This window comes from Madurella fahalii, assembly GCF_045866475.1.
Source record: "Madurella fahalii IFM 68171 DNA, scaffold_4, whole genome shotgun sequence".
Lineage (NCBI taxonomy): Eukaryota > Fungi > Ascomycota > Sordariomycetes > Sordariales > Madurella > Madurella fahalii.
In genome coordinates, this window is record NW_027263974.1 from 127482 (window position 1) to 152923 (window position 25442).

Sequence of the window (25442 nt, forward strand, 5' to 3'; positions counted from 1 at the left end):
AAGCAAGGCCAGGTTTGTACTTGACTTGCATGCATGTAAGGTTGGAGCAGATGGTTGCATTCTTCAGTAATGTTCTTCGATTGGCTGGAAGTTGTGCGTTCTGCTCTGGTACGGCCATCAAGGTACTCCGGAAACCCCCAATGAAGATCCCCTCATCTTCGCTCTTGCTACACCTGCATTACGATTTAAGCAACAATCATGCGTTCGAAGTAACCAGCTTTAAGGATTCTGAATAATGTCTCTAATCCGTTTGTTTTAATTCTTCCCTCCGTTCCTCGCTCTCTCCTGTGCGTTTTTATGCTGCTTAATTAAGATACGATACCTACCTTAGTGCCTCGACGGAGCGGACGTTCATCAGGGCGGTGTATTGAACGAGAGTTTGCTAATACTACCTTACACCACTAGCCATCAGGCTCTCCCACCACTGTTTCCTTGGCGTTGGGGATCTGCTTGGTAGCCATCAGGGTCCTCACATTGTCGCTCTGGCATCCTGGCCAAGTTCCCCCTTCGGTGGATAGGAGGTCTTTATTCGCTCCCGGACATCAAGGTTCGCAACGTGGGCGAAAGGAAACTATCACGTACTAAAATTTGATGTCGGTTATCGAGAGGATACTTTATAAATAACCCCCCCTCCCTTTTTTCCCGAGGGAACTACGAAATTAAATCTACTTCATAGACCTGTTCCGTTTCGCTCGTCATCTTATTAGTTCTCCGGTCTGCAAATATGCGGCTCTACCTCCTTCTCTCCATTTTAGCTAGGCCATTATCATCATTGGCCTCCCCCCACAGGCTTGAGCTTGCACAACCCCGTCAAGCCACAAGCCCTACACTTCCTAGCTCTTCAACACTGGTCAGCACCATCCCAACCGCGACGGCAAATGACTTCAACACGAATTCCATCCCCTCATTTCCCATTCACCCATCATGTAACATCACACTCCATCGCCAACTGTCTCGCGCACTATCGGAGACCGTGGAGCTTGCCGAGCATGCACGAAGTCACATCCTTCGATGGGGGCGAGATTCCCCATTTATGCAGAAATACTTTGGCAACGGAACAACAGCAACGGTACTGGGCTGGTACAACCGGGTTATCTCTGCCGACCGTGGCACCATGACTTTCCGATGCGACGATCCTGACGGCAACTGCGCTACGCAGGAAGGTGGGCTGTTCTTTGTTACTGGCATCCATCTGCCCAATCCATGCGAGACGTTGTAAGAGTGCTGATGACCATTTCCACGCCAGGTTGGGCCGGACACTGGCGGGGCGAAAACGCCACTCAAGAAACCGTCATCTGCCCGCTCTCCTTTGAGAAGAGGCGATATCTCGATTCTGTCTGTGGCCTGGGTTACACGGTTGCGCAGTCGCCGTTGAACACGTTCTGGGCGACGGATCTCCTTCATAGGGTCTTTCACGTCCCTCAGATCAGCGAAGACGTTGTGGCTCACTTTGCAGAGGACTACCAAGAAGTTGTTAACCTGGCGAAGACAGACCCGGCAAAGTCAGCTCTTGACAGCGACACGCTGCAGTACTTTGCCATCGATGTCTATGCATTTGATGTTGCAGCACCGGGAGTTGGCTGCACCGGCGATGTCTTGGCTTCTTGAATCTTGACACATATCAGTCCATTGCGAACGGTGGCGGGGGAGTTAATTTATTCTCACATGCCTCTTCATAACCGCGGCCGTACAATTAGTAAAGGCTATGAAAGAATAAGCTGTTGTTTCACTATGAGGGAGCAGCTGGAAGATTATGAGGCAGGAAGCTATGGCAGGAGGTAACCACATGCTGGCTACGAACATGTAATTTCAACACACATACTGTAGATTTTGCGCCAGCAAAAATGAGGCGAACATGATTTTGCCTATCACCTTGTTCACTGACTGATCAAGACCTAGCAGTCTCTCCATCACGATATACCTAGTTTTCTACACCTTCGTCTCTCGCAATGGCCTTCACCAACATAGCGTCGAACGTCATTGCCGCTTCGTCCTCAATCTCGTACTTGGGAAACGCCGACATCAAGATTTTCATGTACCCGAATCAAACGGTAGGAGCAGAACCTGGAGATGGAGATGGTCATTCGGCCCCAAACAACCGCCAGCGACACCTTTGAATGGCTGCTTTGCTTACAACAACGGAACGTAAGAATCTTATACGAACAGGCGGACTGATGATCCAGTAGAAAATAGTTATTCTTCCCCTGAGCTCACAAACCTCAACCCTGTGAAGTTTCCCGGTTGTCTCAGGATAAACCAATACGGGCCTATGGCTTCCTCAACACGAGAAGCACCAGCGGTGCGGACTGGCGCTGAGGCAGGAGAGCGGGAAAATGTTTCGGCCACTCCCTAGATGAAGTACATATAACTTCGTCCAAAGCGTCCAACGCAGACCAGCCGCCGGCCCGATCACCATCAACAAAATCTCAGAACCGTACCGATGGCCTCATCCTCGTCAGCCCAGCACCACCTATACCAATCACGATCAAGATCGCGGCAACCGTAACCCGGCACCTCGCTTCCCAAGCGCCAATGCCAGCCATCCGGCCATGAGGCACAGTCCGCCCAACGGCGTCACAGGCCCTAGGAACCGGAACCGCTCTGTGTCGAGCGTCAGAGCATAAATGCTACCGCTAAAGAGAGTCATTCCCGCTGTGAAGAGCGTGCCTGCAACGGGGTTATTGCTCGCAACTAGGACCGCGACCGAGTGCAAGAGCTGTAGAAGTAGGTTAGCTCTCTTCTGCTCGCCGGCGACGAGGTGTAAGGGAAGATACTTGATATTGGGCTGCTGTAGACCAGTTGGCGAGTTTCTGCGGGTCTGAAATACGCGCTCGCAAGCCGTGTGCACCGAAAGCACCTAATCCAACGGCAGTTGCGCCGAAAATGGCGCCAGTTTTCCAGAGAATAGAAGTGCTCATCGTGGCTATGGACGGTGCGTTGTCTTGGTCCGTCGATGGGAGCAAGGGAGAAGTTTCATCCGCTGGCATCGAGTTAGAAGTACTGTGCTAAGTTCAGAAGCGGTGCCTCATCGAATGAAGCAGATATGTGGCGAGACCTACCCGATCAATACCCGAAAAATTGAACCTTGAGAATCATGGATGAAGTTGAAATAAAGCACACGATTGGGATGTCACCAAGTGGGTCAAAGTTGGCGGATTACTAATTAATGATCAGAACCCTAACCCCCTTCTCGGTGAGAAAAGAAGGTGAAAGATCTGATATGCAGTGCCAGCCAAACCCAGGTGATGAAAGAATGCAATTTTTTTTTTTTTTTTTATATATATATATATAAAGCCATTTGTAAATAACCTGGCTGACTTCGCAACAAACTCATTGTAACGTAGAGTCCGTTCTTTGTTAAATAAGCGTATAAAATGCAGCACTTTAGGTACATACGAATCCCCGATTTTGAACCAATTATCTCCACCTTGGCAAAAGGCATTAACTGAGTCATTGAAGAAATTAAAAACTGACCAAAATAAGAAAAGTGAGCATGCCTAAGAACAAGCGGATAGGAGCACTGGGGGAGGAAGAACCCATCACACAATCCGTATCTAGCATGGGTGAGGAGAAGAAGGTGCTGCTCCATGACGTCCTCAACAGCCTGTTAGATTGCGCTAGTTGTCGCTACACATGGAATCGCATTGGTGACAGTGATGAGCCTCGCCGGTACAATGATTCTCCTATGATGGCGGAGTCACTAGCCCAGGGAATACCATTCCTGACCATGTCATTCAAGCTGTTGCGGAGCGTCTTGGACGAATATGGCAGAGGGCCGCGGATGTAGAAGAAGCCAGGGAGGTTCTTGCAGATAACGGGTTTGGGCAAATCCTACGAGCCATTGCCGGGGAGATCATGACCATCCAAGATGGAAGACAGCAGCTGCTCGGGTTTACAGGCGTGAATAAACTCCGGTGCAGAAACTGGATAAAACTCCATTTCAAGATGAAGGCAATGCTGACATGCACCCACGTTAGATGCGCTAGCCGACGCCCATCCATCCGGGAAGACATGGGCAAACTCGGGAGACTACACCGCCGCCTCAACTATTGTCTTAATTTCATGGCTTGGCAGTTCGATAACAAAGGCGCAGTTGGACCGTTCCCCTCCCACCTCCTGGGTCGTTGTCATCGAGACCGTGCGAGGATCAAGACCTTCCAGCGGTACAGCCAGGACATTGAGAAGTTTGATGACCTGTTCATGCGGAAGTATTTCTTCAAGTACTTCCCGCTAGACCATGACGGGAGGGCATGAGAGACATGTGACTACGGACACATGATTACATAGTATCTGTCGGATCAAAACCTGGTACGGCCCGAACCCTTAATTGATATCTCCGATGAACGGTAACTCATCTAGTGAACGCATCCAAGTGTGGAATACTAATGCAATCAAACGTTTCTTGGACCATCTACCTGGTTAAGAATAGTGATAATCTCAGGGATATACTATTATTGTCTCTTAATTCGGGCCTTCGAGCAATTCTGTAAAGCGATTTAGTGTCGCACCTTTCCCCTGTCTGGTATTGGTTTGTCTAGGTCCCGAAGTGGTGGGAGTAAGGCTATGGTGATCGAAACGAATCATATGTAATGAGCTCTATGAGGTAGTCGGGCCCATGAACTGCAAAGAAGTCTTTTATTTCACAGCTCGATACCGTTGGGCCGTCTTTGCTGTAGGTTGTAAACTAGGAAAACAGGACGGAGTATTCCCCGCGGGGGGGAGGACGTGATCAAAGTACGGTCCTCACCGTGAGCCGGATGCAGAGGGATTGTTCCGGGGTTCCAACAGCACCTCGGAGAATGAACCAACAGAGAAACTTGTCAATAAAGTCTTAATTTACTCACTGGATCCGGGTACAAAGATTGAGCTGCATTGCATGCGTATCAGAAGCCAAACCCACAACACCAAAGCCTCTCGGGACAGCCACCAGACGCCGAGAGTGATGTTTTGCGCATAAACCTCCTCTGCCTGCCGCAACCATGTACCCTTGTTATCTATATTGCTTAGTATCCGTGCATCTTCTGACAAGCCGCAGCGTACAAGCCGGAGCTATGACTTGGTTGATCCTGTGTCAAGCTTTTTGCTCGCCGGTAGCTCGGGTTTTTTGAAACCATCATTGCTCCCTCCCCCGACCTGTGTAAACGCGCCGCTCTTGAACCACCTGTCTTCGTCGGCCTTGCGCTTGCGACTGAGATCCGCCTGCACCTTGGGATCGACCAGTTCCAGGCCTTGCGTGGCTGTAAACGCTAGCGAGGACACAGTGCCCGCAGCCGAGCCCAGTGTCGTCCCTACACCCGACGTCCGCAGGCCCTTGCTGCTAGCCAGACTTAAATTGGTCATACCACCACCAGTAAGCCCCCTGAGTGACGACGCACTTCCGCTAGTGAGTGAGCTGGCGCCGCCCCAACCCTTGCTCTTGGCGCTGAGTTTGGCGCGGGTCCGGTTGTCGATCTGGGCCACGCGCAGCCGCCCATCGTCGCGCTGCCCGATCATGCCTAGGCCCTTGGTGCTGTCACCCATCCCGTAGCCTACTTCCTGTTCCTCCTTCCCGAATGCTACGCGGTTCTGTGCCTTGCGCAGTTCGGTCATGGCTGTCGCCTCCTTGGCCTTGCGTGCGCGGCGACCTCCGCGTTTCCTGCTCGGCTTGTCGTCGGGTGCTGGTAGTGCGCGGGCGCCCTTGCTCAGGGGTTTTTGATGAAGCTTGTCTAGACGGTCCAAGCACTCGTCCTTTAAGCGCTCACCCTCTGAGCCATCGCGGAACTGGTGGAAACAGTCGGTGCGAGCGCACATGACGATCTTGTTGGCGAACATCTTGATGGCCTGTTTCTTGAGGTCGCTCGGGATGCTCCGGATTACAGGCGACTGGAAGATAAATCCCTGATGCCGGATCCCAACATTTGTAGCCAGAGCCGCGCTGGCCTGCTTCTTCGAACCCCATGCAGCCAGGTTGCAAGCGGGCGTCTTGGAGAGACCGGTGAGACCGCCAGCTTGGTTGAGCAGTTGCGCCGCCGTCAGCGAGCCGATGAGTGCCGTCAAATTGGGCGCAAAGATGTTCATGCGCGACTGCACGTACTCGGTCAAGGTCTTCTTGGCCTTGTCGAGCGCAATGACCATCTCGCATGCCTGCACCACCCGATGGAGCTGTTCTGGCGACATGGCCTGACCTTTGGACGTGGTAGCTTCAACCGTGACAATCATCAAGGATGGGCCGTCGAGCACCGACTTGAGGGTCACACCCAGAGGGTTGTTGGTTGATGTTTGGAGAGCCTTGATGCTCTCCGAGTCCATCGGCCCATTGCCTAGGATCGCGACGACCTTCGCATATTCTAGAGGGTTGGTGATGAGGGTTTCGAGCTCCGGAAAGCGAACCGAATAATGGTCTCGGATGAACTTGTGCACCAAGACGATCTCGTTGTCGATCTGGGTAGATAAGCTGTTGGACTGGGTCAACAGGTGGTACTCGGGATGGTCCTCGACGTGGCCGGCGTTGTGTGTCGACTCGGCGGGCCGCGACTGATAGAGTGCGATTTTCTGCAGCGTTCGACGCAAACTGTCAGGGCTATTACTCAGGAAAATAGATGTAAACGCTTTTCCATAGCTCGTGGGTATCGGTTGGGGCGATGGGGGCGAAGGGGAAGTGTACTAACCTCGAGAACAGGCGCCAACGTTTTCATGAGGCTCGCAACGGTGCGCACATCGTGAACACCCCCAAGCTGCATCTTCTCGATCTTTGCCTTGGCGTCGTCATCAGCACCCAGAGGAGTGTTGCCGTCTGGCCCGTCCGTCATGTCGGCATCTTCGTCCTCGTCCTCATCCTCGTCGCGCGCCTCTTCCATCGCCGTGTCTTGTCCGTTCGTATGAGAACCGGCCGAGAGGCCTGCCTCACCAAAAAGACCATCGTCGTGTTCATCGCCTCCGGCTTCTGACCCTGATCCTTCAAAGTCCTGGAGAAGTTCGTCGGCTAACGTCGACATCTCGGACGAATTCCCTAATTCGATAGCCGTTATCTATTGTTATTTAATCGTGGAGCTGACGGTGTTTTTGCGCTCTTCAGAATTCGCGAGCCAAGCGTGTGACGTGACTGACCGCGACGGAACTTTTGGAGTTGAAGGATAGGTAGCCGTGGCGCGGACGCGGACCGGGAACATGTGGCGTAGGACGGGGGTACTTCAATGGACTAGCGGCTTGGCGCCCTGCGGCTTGGGCCCACTCATCTCTGCGCACGGTCCCTTGGCTGCCAGTTCGCATCAAGCCTGCTGCGCCCTCTGCAATGGCTTCTTGAATTTAGTAGACCGTCGCCGAAATCTTCCCCACGATCGGGGTTAGCTTTCTCACCACATAATTTTTGAGGCACCGAGAACCCAACACAATGGAGTCCGCGCGTGGGCCCCCCAGGGTCAAGAACAAGGCGGCGGCGCCGGTGCAGATCTCAGCCGAGCAGCTGCTTCGCGAAGCTGTCGACCGCCAGGAAACCGCCCTTCAGAAGCCCACCCAGCGGTTCGCCGACCTCGAGGAGCTAAAGGAATATCAGGGCCGGAAGCGCCGCGAATTTGAAGACTACGTCCGCCGCAACCGCGTTCGTCTCGCAAATTGGTTTCAGTATGCGCAATGGGAGCTTGAGCAGAAGGAGTTTGCGCGCGCCCGATCAGTCTTTGAGCGTGCCCTCGATGTGCATCCCAACAATACCCGTACGTATCCAGCCCGAGCGCTCTCCCGTGTCTCGAGGACGCAGACGTTGACGGCCGCTAACGACTCTCGCAGAGCTCTGGATCAGATACATCGAAGCCGAGATGAAGAACCGAAACATCAACCATGCCCGTAACCTCCTGGATCGCGCAGTCACCCGGCTGCCGCGAGTCTCCAAGCTGTGGTACAAGTATCTATGGGTCATGGAGATGCTCGGCGACATCCCGGGCACCCGCCAAGTGTTCGACCGGTGGATGAAATGGGAGCCCGACGAAGACGCGTGGAACGCATATATCAAGCTGGAGAAGCGCTACGGGGAGTACGAGAGGGCGAGGCAGGTCTTCCACGCCTTCACTGCGGTGCACCCGGAACCGAGAACGTGGCTGAAGTGGGCCAAGTTCGAGGAGGAATACGGCACCAGTGACATGGTCCGCGACGTGTTCCAGTTGGCTATCCAGACCATTGCTGAGACCCTGGGCGACGATGAGGTGGACGAGCGGCTGTTTATCGCGTTTGCCAGGTTCGAGGCACGGCAGAAGGAGTACGAGAGAGCGCGTGCCATCTACAAGTTTGGCCTCGACAACCTTCCGCGGTCCCGGTCCATGGCTCTGCATGCACAATACACCACCTTTGAGAAACAATTCGGCGACAGAGAGGGTGTCGAAGACGTCGTTCTCACCAAGCGGAGGAGGCTCTATGAAGAGCAAGTCAAGGAGAACCCTAAAAACTACGACGTGTGGTTCGACTTTGCCCGGCTGGAGGAGAGTGGGGGCGATCCGGACCGTGTCCGGGAGGTGTATGAACGAGCCATCGCCCAGGTACCGCCCACTCAAGAGAAGCGCCATTGGAGAAGATATATTTTCTTGTTCCTCTTTTATGCGATATGGGAGGAGCGGGAGGCCAAGGACATTGAACGCGCGCGTCAGGTCTACGATGCTTGTCTTGGTCTCATACCCCACAAGAAGTTCACATTTGCGAAAGTATGGGTCGCAAAGGCGCATTTCGAGATTCGCCAGGGACAACTGACTGCCGCACGGAAAGCGCTCGGCCGGGCCATTGGAATGTGTCCGAAGGACAAGCTCTTCAAGGAGTATATCTCGCTGGAGCAGAGGTTGTACGAGTTTGAACGGTGTCGGACCTTGTATGAGAAGCATGCTCTGTACAATCCGTCAAACTGCCAGACTTGGATTAAGTGGGCAGAGTTGGAACGGGGTCTGGACGACCTCGACCGCACCCGCGCCATTTTCGAGCTTGCCATCAGTCAGCCAATCCTTGACATGCCTGAGGTGGTTTGGAAGGCATACATTGACTTTGAGGAAGAAGAGGGCGAGTACGACAGGACTCGGCAACTGTACGAACGCCTCCTCGAAAAGGCCGACCACCCCAAGGTCTGGATCAGCTACGCGCAGTTCGAGATCAACGTGCCGGACGAGGGTGCAGAGGACGAGGAGGAGGAAGACGCCGAAGAGCGGCCAGTCAGCGAGGAGGCTAAGGCGCGCGCCCGGAAGATTTTCGAGCGCGCGCACCAAAGCATGAAGGACCGCGAGCTCAAGGCTGAGCGCGTATCGCTGCTGAACGCCTGGCAAGAGTTTGAGAGGATGCATGGCTCGCCTGAAGACATCGACAAGATCCAGAAACAGATGCCACGCACAGCCAAGAAGAAGAGAAGGCTGGATGAGGACACGTGGGAGGAGTATATTGATTATATCTTCCCGGCCGACGACCAGCAGACGAAGAATTTGTCGAACCTGCTGGCTATGGCCAATGCTTGGAAGCAGACTGGAGGAAAGATTACTGGCGGCGACTGAAGCGCCTTGAATCTGTGGCATCCTTATCCACGCAGATCGTAATAGAGAGGAGACGGATTATCCGCCCGTAACTAAGGCTTGTTAGCACGCTCAATGTGGTCCTCGAAACTGGCCTAGCAAAGTGACGCCTTCTAGAGCCTCCGGAGAGTGTCATCAAGACCCAATTCCAGCACCCGTGCACGGACGTAGCCTGCATTGGAGGAGAAACCCCGCCAAATGACGCTTCGAGTTTTATGGCTGGTTGCCCCGACGGTCTTCACCAACTTATCAACTCGGCCACATGTTGTGCAAGGGACCTGGCATCGCCTGGTAACGCAGCAATGGCACGGGTCCCGACAACCGCCTCGGTCGTGCCAGGTGCACAAGTTAACATTGTTATGAAGGCCGACCAGCCCACAGGCCGTATGGTGTGCGGCACCGTCGCCCAGATTCTCACACGAGGCAATCATCCGCAAGGAATCAAGGTCCGACTAGTCGATGGCAGGGTCGGCAGAGTGCAGAGCATGGCAGAAACTGCTGTGCTCAACGCACCTGACACCGGTACTGTGGTGAGCACCGACGCCCTGCCAGTTGGTCCTGTGCAGGGCGGACCGAGACAGTCTCATGGCCGTCGACCCTCACTGGGTAGCCAGGAGCAGCCACTTTCCACGCAACAAGTTGGACTCGACGCTTACATTAAGCCTGCCAAGAAGCGCGGCCGCGGCAAGGGAAAGAATGCAGGAAGTGCTGCTGCGGAAGCCGAGACCGGAAACAACTCCTCATCTGAACCTCAGAATAGCTCACTCGGCCGGCTTCCTCCACGAGAGGAAGCGTCAACGTCTATGTGCCCTGTTTGCTATAGCTTTACCGGCGATGCCGCAGCCTTGACGTATCATGTGCAGTCGCACTTTGACGATTGAGCTGGCACACAAGTACAAAACACACGACGGGACAACGATCATGTCCGGTAGGATAAGGCCCGAACAGTTTGAGACTTGACTAGCTAGAGATAGAGGACCAAGTCGATCACCTATACAAAATATACGTCCCGTCTATTCAGAGATCATCACTAAACCCATCTTGAGAGCCGCAATCTCCCGCTTGCTGAGCGGATCTCTTCCAGTCAGGCTGTGTCCCCTACGCTCCGCGCTGCTCCAAGTCGTGATATCGAACCGATCGCCACCAATTGCCGGCTGCCGAGTTCCATCCGACCGACCAAACTCCTTCTCATACTCTTTGAATGCGGCAGCCGTGTTCCACGGGTCCTCGCGCGTTGGGATGGGGCACTTTTCGCCCATTCCTTCAACATCGGACTCCCCAGGGAGCACAATATTATGCCTCTCTGCATAACCGAGAATGCAATCGTCGAAATTGTCAAGGTGGAAGGTGAAAGTTTGTGTTTCGCCATCGGTCCCTTCGAGTTCGATAGTATCCTCCTCTCCCCTTTCCAGTAAGTCGCTGATCCGCATCTCGTCGGCAATTTTTGCAAACATCGACATGATCAACGCCAAATTCCGGACCTCTGAGTTTGCGACCAGGCGCTGCTCACGTTCGAGGCGAGCAAGCATAGCAAGGAAGGTACGGCCGACGAGGCGTATAAGGGCCCTAATGGAGTCGGGATCGTCGACCCTGTTTGCGGCACACCGAGTTAGCCACGGACCTTTACCGGGGAAGTGACAGAAAAGAAGGCCGGGAGGCGAGCACCAAGAGGAGCAGTAATGACACAACACGACATACATCATCATCGGCTCAATCATATCCGTCTGCAGAAAGAAGGCCAGCGTCTCGCACACAACCCATTGTTCCCGCCAGTTTCCGTCGACCTCGACAAAGTCCAGCAACAAATTCTCAATCATCTCCACAACGCCGTACCCCTCATGGTCCTGGTACGTGTGCATGCGGAAGTTGTCGGGGCACCTGAGCTCCAGCATGGCGTTCTGCGCGAAGAACTTGCGACGGCAGGCATACGTCGTGATCCATTGGTGGTCGGGATGGTCCTGCGCGGGCTTCAAGCACAGGCACGTCTTACCGCCGTCGCAACGCTTCTTTTTGCCGGCATCACCTGCGTCCTCGTCTTCCCCGGCGTCCTCGCAGTCCTCCTCATCTTCGCCATCGTCGTCCCTGGGAAACGGAAGCTGGCACCAGCATATGTACCTGTATGCTTCGCCGGGCTTGTTCCAGATGTTCCTGTAGGCGGTGTCGATGTTGGCGGAACCGGAGACGGGCGCCCATCGCAGGCCGCGGGCCGCGGGGCGGGTAGTGGGTTCCATGATGGTCGGCTGTGCCTTTTCTGCTACCCTGCCGGCTTGCGTTACACGGAAAAGTTTGAGCGCGTCGTGCAGGTGCAGGTTTGGGCTCCACTTTGGTGGGGTAACTCTCCCCTGCAGTGAATGTGGGGTTGCTTGGCTCTGCGCTCTCGTGTCGCATCATCCCGCTGATCAGATCGGATCCGCGCGGGTAAAGTCAACGGGGCTCTGCGGTCGGGGTTGGTAACTTGTCAGTTCGATGCTGTCCTCGTCGCTCGAATCGTCTCCGACCTGGGGCACAGCCTCTTCGCTACCTCCGTGAGCGGCGCTATGCTCTGGCAAGCCGACGTTGTCTCTTCTGGCCGTTGGCGGGGATTGAATTGGCAACATTAGAGAGGCGGCATGTGATTGCTCGCTGGCGCTCGTGCTAAACCCGGACTCGGTCATTGTTGTCGCCTGACCTGTTTCGTAGCCCCCCGGGGCAGGCGCGCGGAATTTGCCTCGCGCAAGGAAGCGGAGGATGGGAATCGATGCTGCCATCACGCAAATGGCAGCCTCCGCATTGCCCCAAACCAAGAGAGGAATGCTCGCTCTCGCGTCACCTCCCATGATTCCGGGGAGCGTCGTGGACTTGACGGCAGCTGCAGCCCCTGCACTGTCGTCTTCTGTCAGCCAACACACCCAGCCAGAGGCGACTCGCCCGTCACTGACAACACTCCCATGGTCATGGCTATAAGTACGCCGGCCTTCTCTTTCCTGCTCATCTGTAGGCTCCAAATCCACTTCCAGGGCAGAAACGCGAGGACGATATCCATGAGCGCCGAGTATACTGACAAAAGATTCGTCATGTTAGCACCGTTCCTCAACTAGCTGCAACATTCGCAAGGGTCGTGGTCCCTACCGCAGGAGAATATGTTGTATTTCAGTGACGCATCCGGTGGGACGCATTTGCCCAGAAGCTTGAAGGGGCTGCACTCCACCCAGACTAGAATAACACTGGCTGTGAGAGTGACGGTCATGGACACCAGGATACACCAGACGCAAATCCTCATCCAGCGGACGGGTAGACGGAGGAGCGTCACGGCAAACGACGTCTTGCCCCAGAGGTTGGCGATGATCAACAGCGTCGAAAGGATGTTCACAGGCAGCCCAAAGAAAGGGAGGTTCGGCAAGGGGATAAACCGCTTGCCGTAGCCAAGGCTCACGACATGGGCAATTAGGCCGGCCTGGGCAGTCAAGGCGACCCACGAGGCGAGGAGGATCCAGTCATCCCACCAGAGCCCACGGTTCTGGCAGTTCTTCAGGTATAGCCGCGTGAACAAGAAGACGGCCGACACAGAGATCAATAGCCAGATGACAGCGTTGAGCTGTGGGCCATAGTCAGCTTTCGCGTCGGCATCCATGGCTGCCGTGCGTTATACAGATGGAAAAGAGAGGAAAACGGTTGACGGAAAACACCGCTAGGGGCTTCAAGGATGCTTGGGCCAAGACGGGACAGCACCGGGTGATGGATAGGGTGGAGAAGGATAGGCACGGGTCGGTTGATGGTTCTGAGAGCTGGGAAGGGCACATCAATAAGAAGGGAAGCTTTACTCGAACGGTTCCCTTACAGACTCCCGGTATCAACTGCCGAAGACACGCTCCTGTCCCTTTCTTCACCCAGAAACCAGGAACTGTGTCAGAGATGCATTGCATCCGACAAGTTAGAGACTGTTGCTGTATGTCGATCTTATTAGGAAATGACCGAATTCGGTTGCCAATCTAGCCTGTTAGCAAAGGACGGCTGCCCGATCAGGGGTGCCAAGGAACGCCCATGTATGGAATCGGAGATCTTGCAAAGCGGTTTGACCCGAACCCAAACGTCAGCAAAACAGGGGATCACCTTCCCCAGGAACTACAAACACTGCAACGCTCGCTCAGTCCCTGAACCCGGGGTGCAGACAAGTCCAATCGCTCACCGGTCAAGCCGCTGACGCGCCTGTGCACACTCGGGAATCATGCCGAACCCGTTTTCTGAGCTGGATGGGCGCCATGGCTTCAATGAGTGGGCCACCGCATTACCTTAGCACTGAATCCCCTTATTTTGTTTGCGCCACCCTCGCTAGCAGGTAGCATTGGAGTGTCCTAGCCGTGGTATACTTCTTGCGCCGGATTCGGCTTCTTGCGTTTCCTTTCGCTTGCACAGCCCTCCTTGGCCCGACGCCGGACGTGGTGATGGCAACAGGGAGCCTAAGATAGGTACTCGGCTATCCTTAGCATTCGGGTGGCCTTCAACATCATCAAATTCTAAACAGTCATTGCAGAGCGACACCACGACTCGGGCCCTATACGTTGGCGGAAAGATTTCAGTCGACGATGAGTTGACAGTTAATTACACCCCCAATATGCCAAGCAACGGAACTGCAACCAAAGGAAACTTGAAGCATTCAACCCATAATCGACGTGCTTCATCTTAATAAGTATGGCATGGAAGAAAACATAGAGTCGCCTTTCGCGGCTTCGCCCTGCTTCCAGCCTAACCAACCTCGTCGTCTCTCAGCCCTGATTCAACAACACGTCCAAGACTTCCAGAACTTCCAGAGAGCATCGTCACTCCCACTCCACTCTCGTCTCTTCGCCCAGCAATCGTCTTCAGCCCCCTTATGCCTATATTCACAGGAATATTGCTCCGTCCTGCAGACCATCAGCAGCCGTAACAATACTAACCCCGCCCTGCCTCAGTTCCTTCTGGCTCCGAGAAGCGAATTAACAACTCTATCCCCTGGCCCCAGCTTCAAAAAAAAAAAAAAAAAAAAAAAAACCATCTACCCGTTTTTTTGCTTTCCACAAACCCCTTTCAACCTTCCTCATCTGATGTCTTTCCCCCAAGCCCCCGTCTATCCCCAGCGTCTGACTTAGAACACACTTGAATACCACAGCTGCAACCTCGCACAGATCCCCCTCGTGTTCTTTAGGATGCGTCTATTCTCCGAAGTGATACCCGAACTTCCCATAGCCTTGATGACTACAAGGGAAGCATGAGCCAGCAGAGGAGGCAGGATCAAACAACACGACTGCCCAACAGGGCTGTGCCACCTCGGAAGGCGAAACAAGGCACCCGGGATGACGAAATGGCACCTGTGTGTGTGTGTGTGTGTGTGTGTGTGTGTTGTTCATTGCACGAACGGCAGCGGCGGCGACGGCTTGTGGTGGCGAATCTAGTGAATCTGGAGAGTTTAATGGTACAGATCGAGATGCGGTTAGGAAGAAGGGTTAAAGGAGGGTGTGGGCTGCGGCAGGTGGGGCCGTCGTCCCCTCCAGCCTAGGATTCTAGGTTCAGATCCGAAAACCAGAAGACCGAGTTTGGACGTCGGTTGCCCGGGAGACGATATCCAAGCCAGCCGCAGGGACCTTGAGCCTCGACATGCTCATGGCGAGCGGGGCGAGGCCCTCGGGGGACCGAGTCCAAGAAGAACGAACCCTATGCCTGCTACATGGAATGAGATTTGTGTGCGATTCCGGATGCAGCTCGTGGAGCCCAGAGATGGTGACTGCGACCCGAATCAGTCAATGATCACCATGCGTAAGCCGGTAAATATCCGAGGGAAACGTTTTTTTGTATTCAAGCTGTAGATTCACCGAGCACTAGTTCAACTCAACTACGACAGTTAAAACCTGATAGTGCAGAATAGTGATCACGAAGCTTGAAGTTATTACGTGGTCGTTGAAAAGAAAAGCACCTCGTGGCAGCCCGTTAGCTGAGAGCAAAGGACAAGCGGTTTAGATAAACCGACTAAAACACCTAAAAGTAAGCTCCCAACTAACCATAATTGGCCACAACTATGCCTACCCGAAGATGCAGTCGATTCATCTAAGTCAAGGACAAGTGTAGGGTTGTCGTTTCGTTGCCCAAAGTGCCCCAAGAGTCACATTGCCGTCATGTTTCTCAGGGGTCACAAAGCGGCCCAGCCCTGCGCGCTAAATGCCAACAACAACAACAACAGCAACAACAGCAACAACAGCAACAACAGCAACAACAGCAACAGCATCCAATACCGCAAAAGCTAGTTTTAGAGGAGGCTATCTGCAACATGTGTAGCGGGTGCCAGCGGCAAGACCGGGATGGCTGAGAACCCGTTGATGGGCGCATCGTGCTAATAGTGATCCCGTGGCAGGTCCAACCTTGTCAGCCGTGCCGTCAGCCCATGTTGACCCTGCTATTGATCCACCCCTGAGCCCATGCAGAGTGCTGGTTCCACGGAGACTCTATGGTTTTTAAGATATCCCGGATAACGCCTGATGTCCATCCTTTCATGAACCAGTACTGCAACTCTGCCTCGTGGAACACTACACAGTAGTAGGACACCAATGCTAGCGCCGCGTGATTGCGCTGGCGCAGGAGAGGGACCAGATCGTCCATCATGAGTATCGGCCATGCCGCGACAACGCGGTACTCAGAATCCTTGCTAGCTGCGCTTGCCTCTCGAATTGCCGTTGCCAGACGCTTGGCCTCGGTGTGAATGATGTCCCACACGCGCTCGTCAGACTGTGTTTTGTCAAGCTGATCAGAGAAGTCTTCAAGGGCTAGCACTACCCGGTTGAGCGTCGGATTGAGTCGTTCGGCCGGTCCACGCCGTACGAAGAGCTCGGAGAGGGGGCCCGATCTTATCGTCGCATCCGATGAGGAAAGGACGCTTCCGATTCCCTTGACGAGGAGGAAGACATCAACCAGGTCGTCGATGGTGGGTTCTGCGGTGGACGACGCTAATGCGCAGATAAAGAGAAAACTCGCAGAGGCGAATAACGCATGACAGTTGTCTGCTGTGATCCTTGTCAATGCCATTCTCATGCCCCGGATACCGAGGCTCTGGTGTTGCGAGGCCCGGAGTGAGTGTGCCTGACGCCTCTGCGGGTGCAGGTGGGCGAGGTGGTAGGCTGAAAGGGCCAGGATGTGGTGAAGTAGGAATACGTGGGCAAAGGCTTGCTTCGGCACCTCGACCTGCCATAGACGCTCCGTCTCATCCCTCGTGGAAAATGTTTTGAATGTCGAGGTGGTAAAATGATGAAGCAGTTCTAGATCGGAAACCCAGTTTGCCGTGTCTTCCTCTGGTTGGCCGGTGACGAACTTGGCAAAATAAGGAAACGGGTCCGGACTGGCAGTCGTCAATGGAGACTCGGCTAGTGTGAGCGCCGACCCATCGGGGGAGGGTACTGTATCCGAGGCTTGTTCTCCGGGATGCTCGGAAGATGGCGGACATGGGTTGAGCTTCGGGTTGATGGGCCTCCTTGGCCTGTTTGGCATTCGCCGGGCCCGTGTCGGGGCTGGCGAAGTAGCTGTCAGCGGACTGGATGCTGCTGGCTGGTTGGCATTCGGTTCGCCGGAAACGAGGCTACACTCGATCCCATGGCGAACACAAGCTTTGCAGGGCCGATTCTCGTCGCACTAGCAGCATAGGTAGAGCATCAGCGGGCCGTCTCGGGAGCATGCCGCGGGGGAAATGGCTGTTCACCTTGACACGGCGCTGCTTGCAGCGGAGACAGCCAGTCCGCGATTTCGTGTATCCTAGCCGCAAACGTGCCATTGATTGGTATTTGTCGGGTGAGGCAGAGGAAAGCGAAAGCGAACTGGCACCGCGCGGGCGGGCACCGGCTTTGCTTAGTCTCGGCAAGTGTCGGTGACAGATTGACAATTGGCGAGTACCACTCCGCATCCAATCAGGGAGCGTGTCGCCAATCCTTGAGATGAAACGGTGATGTCTCCGGACACGTCATGTTCCCCCAAGGAAGCGGAGTTAAAGCTACCTATCAGGTAGATCGTCAGTGGCGGGACAGTGTTGCTGTCACGGCCATTTGCACCCGAAGTAAAAGGGCCTGGGAAGAAAATGATATTGATCGGATTGCCAAGGTTTGAATCGATGCCTTTCGTGTCGTCACCCCATTTCGGGGCAGGCCTGTCCGCGGATCCGCTTGCGTCCCATGTTCTTTGACGGGACTTGGCGGAACCAGCTGGAACAATGAGCCAATGGAAAAACGATCCGAAACCGATACCCTAACCCTAATTAGTTGATCGGCAAAATCCCCGGGATAACGAACCTGGGGCCCGGCTGCATAGAAATTGCTTGAGGTTGCCCGGGGACGACGGAGTATCCATCGGCAAAGGAACGAAAAGTTCCGCGTAAAGAAAAACCCGACCGTCCACCAACCACTTGCAAAGGCACACACCTTCCATATCCGGGTTCTGTGGCGTTCGATTGCACCTGCTTTGCGTCCACCGGGTGCGCCAATGATAAAGCGTGGCGAAGCTGTTGATGCGCGAATGGCTCGCTTGGCGTGTTATTTCAAGTGGATAATTCGACCTCATTATCTTATAGTAAAGATCAGGTCTAACTACATCCGACAAGTCCTAGCTCTCGCCTATGCAAAAGTACACTTTTCTGTTTATTTCCACTACTATCTACTTCTTTCTTCATTTATCTCTTTATTTATCTTTGTGCTCTCTGTATCATTTCTCGTCCGTCTTAAGGGAGGTGCAGTTAGTTCCCTGTTATACTAGTATCCCAGGACACAGTTGGTTTATCTGACTCGTATTCCCATCTCCAACCCGGCATAGCGGCTGAGGAGTTTGTCTAGCGTCAGATCTGCGGTTAATTTGCCAGCGGGACCCGCTCAAGCACTGCACCAGGCCGCTGCCGTTGTGGAAAAGCTGAACGCCCAATGGAACCACAACCTGGCTTTAGATGAGCGGGTCTTTACGACGGCCCCAATTATCAAGCGCACAGGCAATGGAATGATGGGGCAATCAGGGGGTACCGGAGGTGCGCACGTCAGGTTAACAATGCAGAAGCCTGCAGTGTGAGGAGAGGTACTGTACATATAAGAAGGCGCGTTGCGCTTGGTCTTCCGTCGCGCGCCGACAGCATCGTTCAAAATTTAGCTTTGGTGGCACAACAGCCGTACAGTGCCGCACATCATGGCTGACACGCAGACTATTTTCCAGAACATCGGCGGCAAGCTGCCCCTTGTCTTGCCGACAGTTACCGCCTTGCTCGTCATCTTCCTCATACAAACCCTCTCCAAGCGACAGGCCCTTGCCAACATTCCGGTTGCGGGACAAGAACTAGGCGGCGATGAGAAGCGGAGGCAAGCGTATCTGTTCAAAGCTAGGGAGCTGTACCTCGATGGCTACCGAAAGGTTAGGCGACTCTGCAACACCGCCAACTGCCCACGGATAGTGTGCTAATACACCTTGCCGACCAGTTCAAGGATAGCATCTTCAGGATTGTCACGTCAAATAGTAAGCTTCCCCAACGGCCCCTCGAGCCGGGCAACCTGTGCAATCATAGCCTAGACCGTGCTGACAAGGCTTCCAAGAATACACGGTCATCGTAGTACCGCCCAAGTTCCTGGCCGAGCTCCGAAAACTCCCCGATGATGTTGTTAGCTTCGACGGTGCTGTTGAGCAAGTGAGCTACTCTTGGTCAACGCCAAGCGTTAAAAGTCACTAACAGGCCGCAGACAATGCACGCCAAGTACACCGGGCTCATGACGGGCCAAACCATGATCCCTCATACTATCAAGACGAGCCTGACCCCGGCCCTTGTGCGGCTGAATCCGTCCATCGCCGACGAAGTCCAGCACTCGTTCCACGCAGAGCTACCGCCCTGCGACGATTGGACCGAGGTAAACATCAACCAGAAGCTGCTTCGAATTGTAGCCCTAGTGTCCGGCCGGGTGTTTATTGGCCCTGAACTCAGCCGCTCCGAGGAATATCTGGATGCCGCAATCAACTACACCGTCGAATTGATGCAGGCTCGTCGGGCTATCGAGCTGGTCCGTCCGTGGCTCCGGCCTTTCAAAGCCAGCCGACTGCCAGAAGTCAGAAAGTTGGGTCGCCGCATGGCGCAGGCCGACCGGTTCCTCCGTCCGATTGTTGCGGCACGGCGGCGCATGATGGATAGCGAAAAGCCGGACGATATGCTGCAGTGGATCATGGATGCCCAGGACAAATTCAAGCAGTATACCACCGAGGAGCTGGCCAGGATCCAGCTGGGCATCTCGTTTGCAGCAATCCATACGACTACCCTGACGACGACTAACGCGTTCGTGCCCCCCCTCGGCCCACTTCGCTTTGCTGTTGAAAGCTAACCCAGGCGTTTAGTTTCTACAACTTAGCCGCGTACCCCGAGTACATTCCCGAACTACGAGAGGAGATCCGATCAGTCCTGGCCGAGCATGGCGGCGTTTACACCAGCTCAGCACTCCAAGCCATGAAGAAGCTCGATAGTTTCCTCAAAGAAACGATGCGCTTCCATCCTGCAGGCCTTGCTTCCTTTTCTCGCAAGGTCAACAAAGGTTTTACACTTTCCAACGGTCAGGCTGTTCCTGCTGGCGTGATCATTGAGGTGCCAGCCGACGCTGTTGCCCACGATCCCGATGTTTTCCCCGAGCCAGGAAAGTTTGACCCTTGGCGTTTCTACCGGTTGCGCCAGCATGCTAGGGAAGAGGGTGAGGCGGAGGCGGCCGCCCAGAACCAGTTTGTCAGCGTCAACCCGAATGTCCTCACCTTTGGTTACGGCCGGCACGCGTGTCCCGGCCGCTTCTTTGCGGCTAATGAAATCAAGATGATTGTCGCGAATACGCTGCTCATGTACGACATCAAGCTGCCTGAGGGGGTAGCGGAGAGGTATCCGAATATCATGTTTGGGCCATCTGTGAGTTTCCTTTTCTTCGCCCTCGCTTATATTGACTATTGCGCCAATTACGCTTCCATTTGCTCCTTGACTTGGGCCTTGTCTTCTCGGTTTCTTTATCCCTTACCTTGTCAATCCAGAGTACAGCGGAGCATGGAACGATACCGTAACTAACGTGTCAACCAACCTTTAGTCAGTCCCTGATCCTACAAAGACCCTGCTCTTCAAGCGGATCGCATAAGGAAATCGGCACATCCTACATTTATAGAAAGGTAGAAGGGGCATTACGTAGGTACAATAGTATCATATCAAAGCAATTTCTCATTCTTTAACCCGGTCATACCGCATCAAGTCCAAGAAGAGCATATCTGGGATGGTATCGCCGCAGAAAATGATACTGAACCGTATTGATACCCAAGTCTAACCGGTCTGGTGTTGCATGGTGAGCTAACCAGCCTCTGCCCTGATGACGGAACACTTCGCAAAGGACTCAGTTAAACCTGAAGCCTTAGGGGTCCCATCTAGCCCCGTCGTACCCCCACTCCCGATATTGGTCGTGTAGCACACAATCCAGTACCTTCCGCCGCCTGGTCCTAGCTCCCCCGGCCGCTCGGTGAAAGGATAAAAATCCGGATGTCGCTTAAAAAACAGGGTTTTCGGCATCGGCACAAGGAACTCTTTCATCCGGGGCATCTTGATCTTGACTTGTAATAGTGGGCGAAAGGAAACATTCTTCCATCACTTCTAGTAGTTCCTGACATAGCCACTCCAGGAAATCGTTATCAAACGCGCAGGGGATCCACTCCAAGCGTTACAGGCTAGGAAAAGTGAGCGAGTCAGTCGCGTTGCTCAAAGAGGCGGGCGGGGTCTTCCTCGAGCCTGGGCGGTTGGCACCGCTGGCTGACGAAGAGACATGACCTCACCTGCAAAGAAGTGACGAGGCGCGCTCCGGGCCCAATCCAGAGCCACGGAGCTACGGAGCAAAGGTTCAACCACGCCAGCCAGTGGGTCTGCGGCCGTATTTCCATGATGTTCGTGTTGGCTGAGTAGAGTATGCAGGCCCTCGTCACAGCTGTTGGACAATCCGGTGAGTTCTGAGGAAAGTAAGATAATCAAGATAAGAAGTAGCTTTACGCGTGTTTATACGACAACAAGAATCCCATTACTACCTCAACATTGCTATGTTGCGGTAGCAGAGGAGGAGGTTTCGTATCGGGTTGGTCAACAAGTTGCCGGCCCAGCATAGACCGACAAAAAAGGCTCCAAATGACCGCAGCTATCACCAGTCAGCTGCCTTACTCGTCCACGGTGGCGGACGCTGCCGCAACACCTCTATAGCCGCGAATCATCCTCACTCCAGGAACGCTTCTTTGGGTTGCAGTTTGTGTTGGAGCCATGAAACCAATCGACTCCACTCCTGAGCGCCGGCCTGAGCCATTGCCCGTCATCTCCGAGCGGGTGAACCCTTGGCTGGACGGGTTTCTGCCGAGTACCTGATGTACATATGCATCTCCCGCTGGTGAAGCTCAATACGAAGCGATCGGTCGCCCAATGCCTCACGTAAGATTAATTGACGGAGTTGAGCAGGCAGGCTGAAGAATACGGACCGGATCTGCTGCACCGGCTGCCATTTCTGCGACAGGGACTCGGGCGGTGGAAGGGGAGGACCGGGTGAGACGGATCCGGGGACTCCACCTAGGTCTCTAAGGTAAAGAACACATCCTCGACGGCGGCGACGAAAACGATTCGTGTGACGGTAATTGGTTACAACGGATGAACATCGGATAAACGATAACAATCTCTGATGAAGTTCCGTAAAGGAAAAGTCGGGGTTTGGGGATGACTACCGTTAGAGGCCGGATCACAGATTATGGATTTGTCAATATTGGTACCTCCGGAACGGTCGTGGGGCGATGTGTCGGAAATGATAGTAAATTGGAGCCTTAGGCGGAACGAAGTGGCTCGGGTGCGCATGCGCACCGCTATGCTCATCTCAGTGTCTCGTAGTGATGCCTCGTGAGTTTTAGGGGTCTTTGGTACTCACCCGCCTTGTGGCTCGAGACAGGCACGACGGCGGCCTTTGAATCAGTATTACCTGTTCTCCTTCGGTGCGCCGGTGCCCACTTAAGTCCTCTCTGCAGAAGTAAGGTCGTGTGCTCGACTAGAGTCCTTGAACATGAATGGACGGGATCACGGTAGCCAAAGGAAGAATGGGAAAGCAAACGATTATTTAGAAGCAGTTAATGTACCCATCTCGAAGAATCCATGGCCCTCATGCTCCAATGTCTCAAAATCGCTTGCTCAGATGTCGCCAGACTCATAGGCCTCATTTCCATCCTCGTCAATGACTCTCTCCAACTTGATCATGCCTTCCTTCTTGACCTCCTTCTCCGCCTCCTCAGTCTCTTCCTCTTCCTCTTCCTCTTCCTCTTCCTCCTCCTCCTTCGGAGCAGAAGCAAGGGTAACCATCTCTTTCAAGGCAGTATTTTTCTTGCCGCGACCAGAGCTCGGAGTCTTGGCAGAAGCGGTCTTACCTCTGGACTTGGTCGGAGTGCCCGGAGTAGCAGTTTTGGTGGTGCGGGCGCGCTTGGGAGTCGGCTTTGTCTTGGGTTTGGTCTCATCGTCATTGCCGTCGCCAGCCTCTTCCTCATCATCCGACGGAAGGCCCTTCCGCTTACGGTCTTCTTTCTCGAAGGCTGCAATCTTTTTCTTGATCGCACCCCAGGCGTTGCTGACTGAACGGGGATTCTAAGAAGAATTAGAAACCGGGAGAGAAGGCGATGTTATATTCGAAGTGGGCTTGACTTACCTTCATGCCCATGCGCTCGGCTACCTTCACATAGTCGACCTGGGGGGGTTGAAAAGGTTAGTTTCTTTTGCGACTGGGCGGGATGCATGGGTGCAGGTGAAAAGGGAATTATGATGCATAGTAAGTATTAGACTTGTTGAAGGGTGGCGCAATCGCCACAATGTTCGGTGTAGATCTCTGGACACCGTAGACCGATTGTTCCAACCGCTTCGAAGCACGATCGAAATCGTTGATTCCCACGAAATATCGCGTCATTAACCTACCACAGGAGACTCCTTCATAGTAATAAGAGCATGAATGATCATCATCTGCTCCCGCGGAGTAAAGATTTGGAGCGCGGGGTCGTTGGTAGGAGCCTCAGAGGCGTTGGACGAAGTAGCCATTCTGACGGATGTTTTGCGACTGTGTTGACAAGGTGGATTAGCTTGGACCTGATTGTACTAATCGCTTGATGCGATCGAGATGCGAATTTGGGAAGTGCGAAACAAGAAGGCGTCGTGTTATGGAAGATGCCCAAATTTCGCTGGGGACGCGAGGTTGCTGGGGATCACCAAGGATGGCAATTGTGCAATTGTGGCGCTCGCGAACAGTCGTGCCCTTGAGCGCGCCAGCATTTCGCTTACCAGAATTCTCGAGTCGGCTGGGGTGTTGCAAATGCGATGCGCGATGGTAGCCGGCGCGATCGAAGCTTGTTGTGCCCGGTGCCAGAAGAGAACAAAGCGCGTGGAAATATGGAAGATGAAGAGTGCAGTCGCAAAAGAAAATCGAGGCTGCGTGTTGTTGGAAGGTAAGTAGCGCTTGAGGGCCAAGGGCAACTTTTGTGTATGAGTTTGGCTGGCTTCAACGTTCCCACAATTAATGGAAACGAAGGGATGTGGAAAAGCGAATTCCCATTCACTGGAGCTGATCAATTCTTTTGGCTCATTTTTCGACATCCCAAGCTAATACAGCCAACTCAAATGCAGGACCTGAAGAGTGTTTTTTATTGTTCGGCGGAGGCTGTATGAGGTACGACCTTGCATTTACCTCGTAATCCAGCCTCGTGTGTATCTTTGCATTTCTCTCTCTCTCTCTCTTTTTTTTTTTAAGTATCCATTTCACTCACTTTTATACGTTTGTTTCGAAGATTCTATTCCTTTATTCATTGCTCGATTGTCACAATTTGGTTGGCTCTCTCAGAGCTGTCAAATACAAGGTTCTCATTTGCCCTTCGGCTGCCGGGCCCGATGCTGTCGTTGATGCAACTTGCCTGACTCTTAAAGCATCCAATTGCCTGCTACATTGACCTCATCTTAAGTGGTTCTTGTGCCAAATCAAGTCATGTCGACAGAATAAAAGCCCTTCCTGGTCAAACCGAAATGGTATCCGAGCTCGAAATGACGTGCAATGCTTGCATTAGTTATTCCATCGCACGTTTGCACTTTGGGCAATTTCCCGAAACGTAGTGCACATGGTAACAAAGCGTTTTGCAGTGCTTTGCCTCTAAGTATTCTAGAAGAGCATTTTCTTGGCTCTAGGACGGCGGGTTGGCTAAAGGCACGCGATGTCTTTGATGACAATGTCCTGGCTGCTACAGGTCCGACAGACAACTCCGACAGACAGCATGCAGTGAGCAATAGAGTGGTACTGTACGTGGTGTTAATTATGATCGGGTTGTCCCCAGCGATTGACGCTCTGTCCGTAGCGATGGATACCGAAGCGTGCGATAATGCCTTGTGTTGTTTCGGCTCGAAAAACTGTTCGTTGCCTGTCGCTCTTGGTGCACCATAGGCCTACTTAATTCAATGTTTTCGTACCTCTCCCGCCGTACCGATTGGGCGCCTCTAAGAAACCAAATCGAGCAACACGGATGTTAGATGTCACGGGTGTGCGGGGGAAATGCCACCGCGTCATTTGAGCACAGCGAATTGCCAATGAACAGGGACTGGCTACCCAATCATCCAAAAACTGAAGCCGCCCAAGATCGAAACTGCTCGGTTAGCTGTTCGGTATTGCTGCCACTACCATCATGAGTGGCAACGTTCTTCTGGAGACATTCGGATCTGCGACAGATTCATCGAGGCAAGCCAGCACAGCCACGACCTTGGAGAAGAACAAGCACTCTGGTGCCCTTTTGAACTTTGATCCGAAAGGGAAGGGAATGCTGCACCTGCCCCATCCGGTGCGTCTGCAAAAAACCGCTGGCGCCTCTTGGCGAGTTACTCTGCCGGCCACAATCTATACGACGATTTGCCGGCTGAGGTCG

The 25442-nt window shown here is 53.7% G+C and overlaps 9 protein-coding genes across 9 annotated transcripts; 4 read left to right on the top strand and 5 right to left on the bottom strand.

Moving 5' to 3' along the window:
• Nucleotides 1–1114: 1114 nt before the first annotated feature.
• On the top strand, nt 1115–1608 carry PRA1 (Prenylated Rab acceptor protein 1; the record flags this gene model as incomplete). The annotated part of the gene is made up of 2 exons (XM_071062469.1): nt 1115–1163; nt 1247–1608. The coding sequence occupies 2 exons, from the start codon at nt 1115–1117 to the stop codon at nt 1606–1608; spliced, it is 411 nt and encodes a 136-aa protein (XP_070918570.1).
• Nucleotides 1609–5049: 3441 nt separating this feature from the next.
• On the bottom strand, nt 5050–6974 carry PRP31 (U4/U6-U5 snRNP complex subunit prp31; the record flags this gene model as incomplete). Its single annotated transcript, XM_071062470.1, has 2 exons — nt 5050–6531; nt 6648–6974. The coding sequence occupies 2 exons, from the start codon at nt 6972–6974 to the stop codon at nt 5050–5052; spliced, it is 1809 nt and encodes a 602-aa protein (XP_070918571.1).
• Nucleotides 6975–7369: 395 nt separating this feature from the next.
• CLF1 (NineTeen Complex (NTC) component) lies at nt 7370–9494 on the top strand (the record flags this gene model as incomplete). The annotated part of the gene is made up of 2 exons (XM_071062471.1): nt 7370–7688; nt 7762–9494. 2 exons carry the CDS (start codon nt 7370–7372, stop codon nt 9492–9494), a joined length of 2052 nt encoding a protein of 683 aa, XP_070918572.1.
• Nucleotides 9495–9814: 320 nt separating this feature from the next.
• Nucleotides 9815–10393, top strand: MFIFM68171_07052 (uncharacterized protein; the record flags this gene model as incomplete). The annotated part of the gene is made up of 1 exon (XM_071062472.1): nt 9815–10393. One exon carries the CDS (start codon nt 9815–9817, stop codon nt 10391–10393), a length of 579 nt encoding a protein of 192 aa, XP_070918573.1.
• A 132-nt stretch (nt 10394–10525) lies between these two features.
• On the bottom strand, nt 10526–11743 carry MFIFM68171_07053 (uncharacterized protein; the record flags this gene model as incomplete). Its single annotated transcript, XM_071062473.1, has 2 exons — nt 10526–11102; nt 11211–11743. The coding sequence occupies 2 exons, from the start codon at nt 11741–11743 to the stop codon at nt 10526–10528; spliced, it is 1110 nt and encodes a 369-aa protein (XP_070918574.1).
• A 168-nt stretch (nt 11744–11911) lies between these two features.
• Nucleotides 11912–13122, bottom strand: MFIFM68171_07054 (uncharacterized protein; the record flags this gene model as incomplete). The annotated part of the gene is made up of 3 exons (XM_071062474.1): nt 11912–12360; nt 12420–12548; nt 12621–13122. The coding sequence occupies 3 exons, from the start codon at nt 13120–13122 to the stop codon at nt 11912–11914; spliced, it is 1080 nt and encodes a 359-aa protein (XP_070918575.1).
• A 2774-nt stretch (nt 13123–15896) lies between these two features.
• MFIFM68171_07055 (uncharacterized protein) lies at nt 15897–17280 on the bottom strand (the record flags this gene model as incomplete). Its single annotated transcript, XM_071062475.1, has 2 exons — nt 15897–17141; nt 17209–17280. The coding sequence occupies 2 exons, from the start codon at nt 17278–17280 to the stop codon at nt 15897–15899; spliced, it is 1317 nt and encodes a 438-aa protein (XP_070918576.1).
• A 1388-nt stretch (nt 17281–18668) lies between these two features.
• Nucleotides 18669–20629, top strand: MFIFM68171_07056 (uncharacterized protein; the record flags this gene model as incomplete). The annotated part of the gene is made up of 6 exons (XM_071062476.1): nt 18669–18890; nt 18956–18992; nt 19070–19161; nt 19214–19797; nt 19857–20409; nt 20582–20629. 6 exons carry the CDS (start codon nt 18669–18671, stop codon nt 20627–20629), a joined length of 1536 nt encoding a protein of 511 aa, XP_070918577.1.
• Nucleotides 20630–22689: 2060 nt separating this feature from the next.
• On the bottom strand, nt 22690–23580 carry MFIFM68171_07057 (uncharacterized protein; the record flags this gene model as incomplete). The annotated part of the gene is made up of 3 exons (XM_071062477.1): nt 22690–23136; nt 23198–23236; nt 23461–23580. The coding sequence occupies 3 exons, from the start codon at nt 23578–23580 to the stop codon at nt 22690–22692; spliced, it is 606 nt and encodes a 201-aa protein (XP_070918578.1).
• Nucleotides 23581–25442: the final 1862 nt, after the last annotated feature.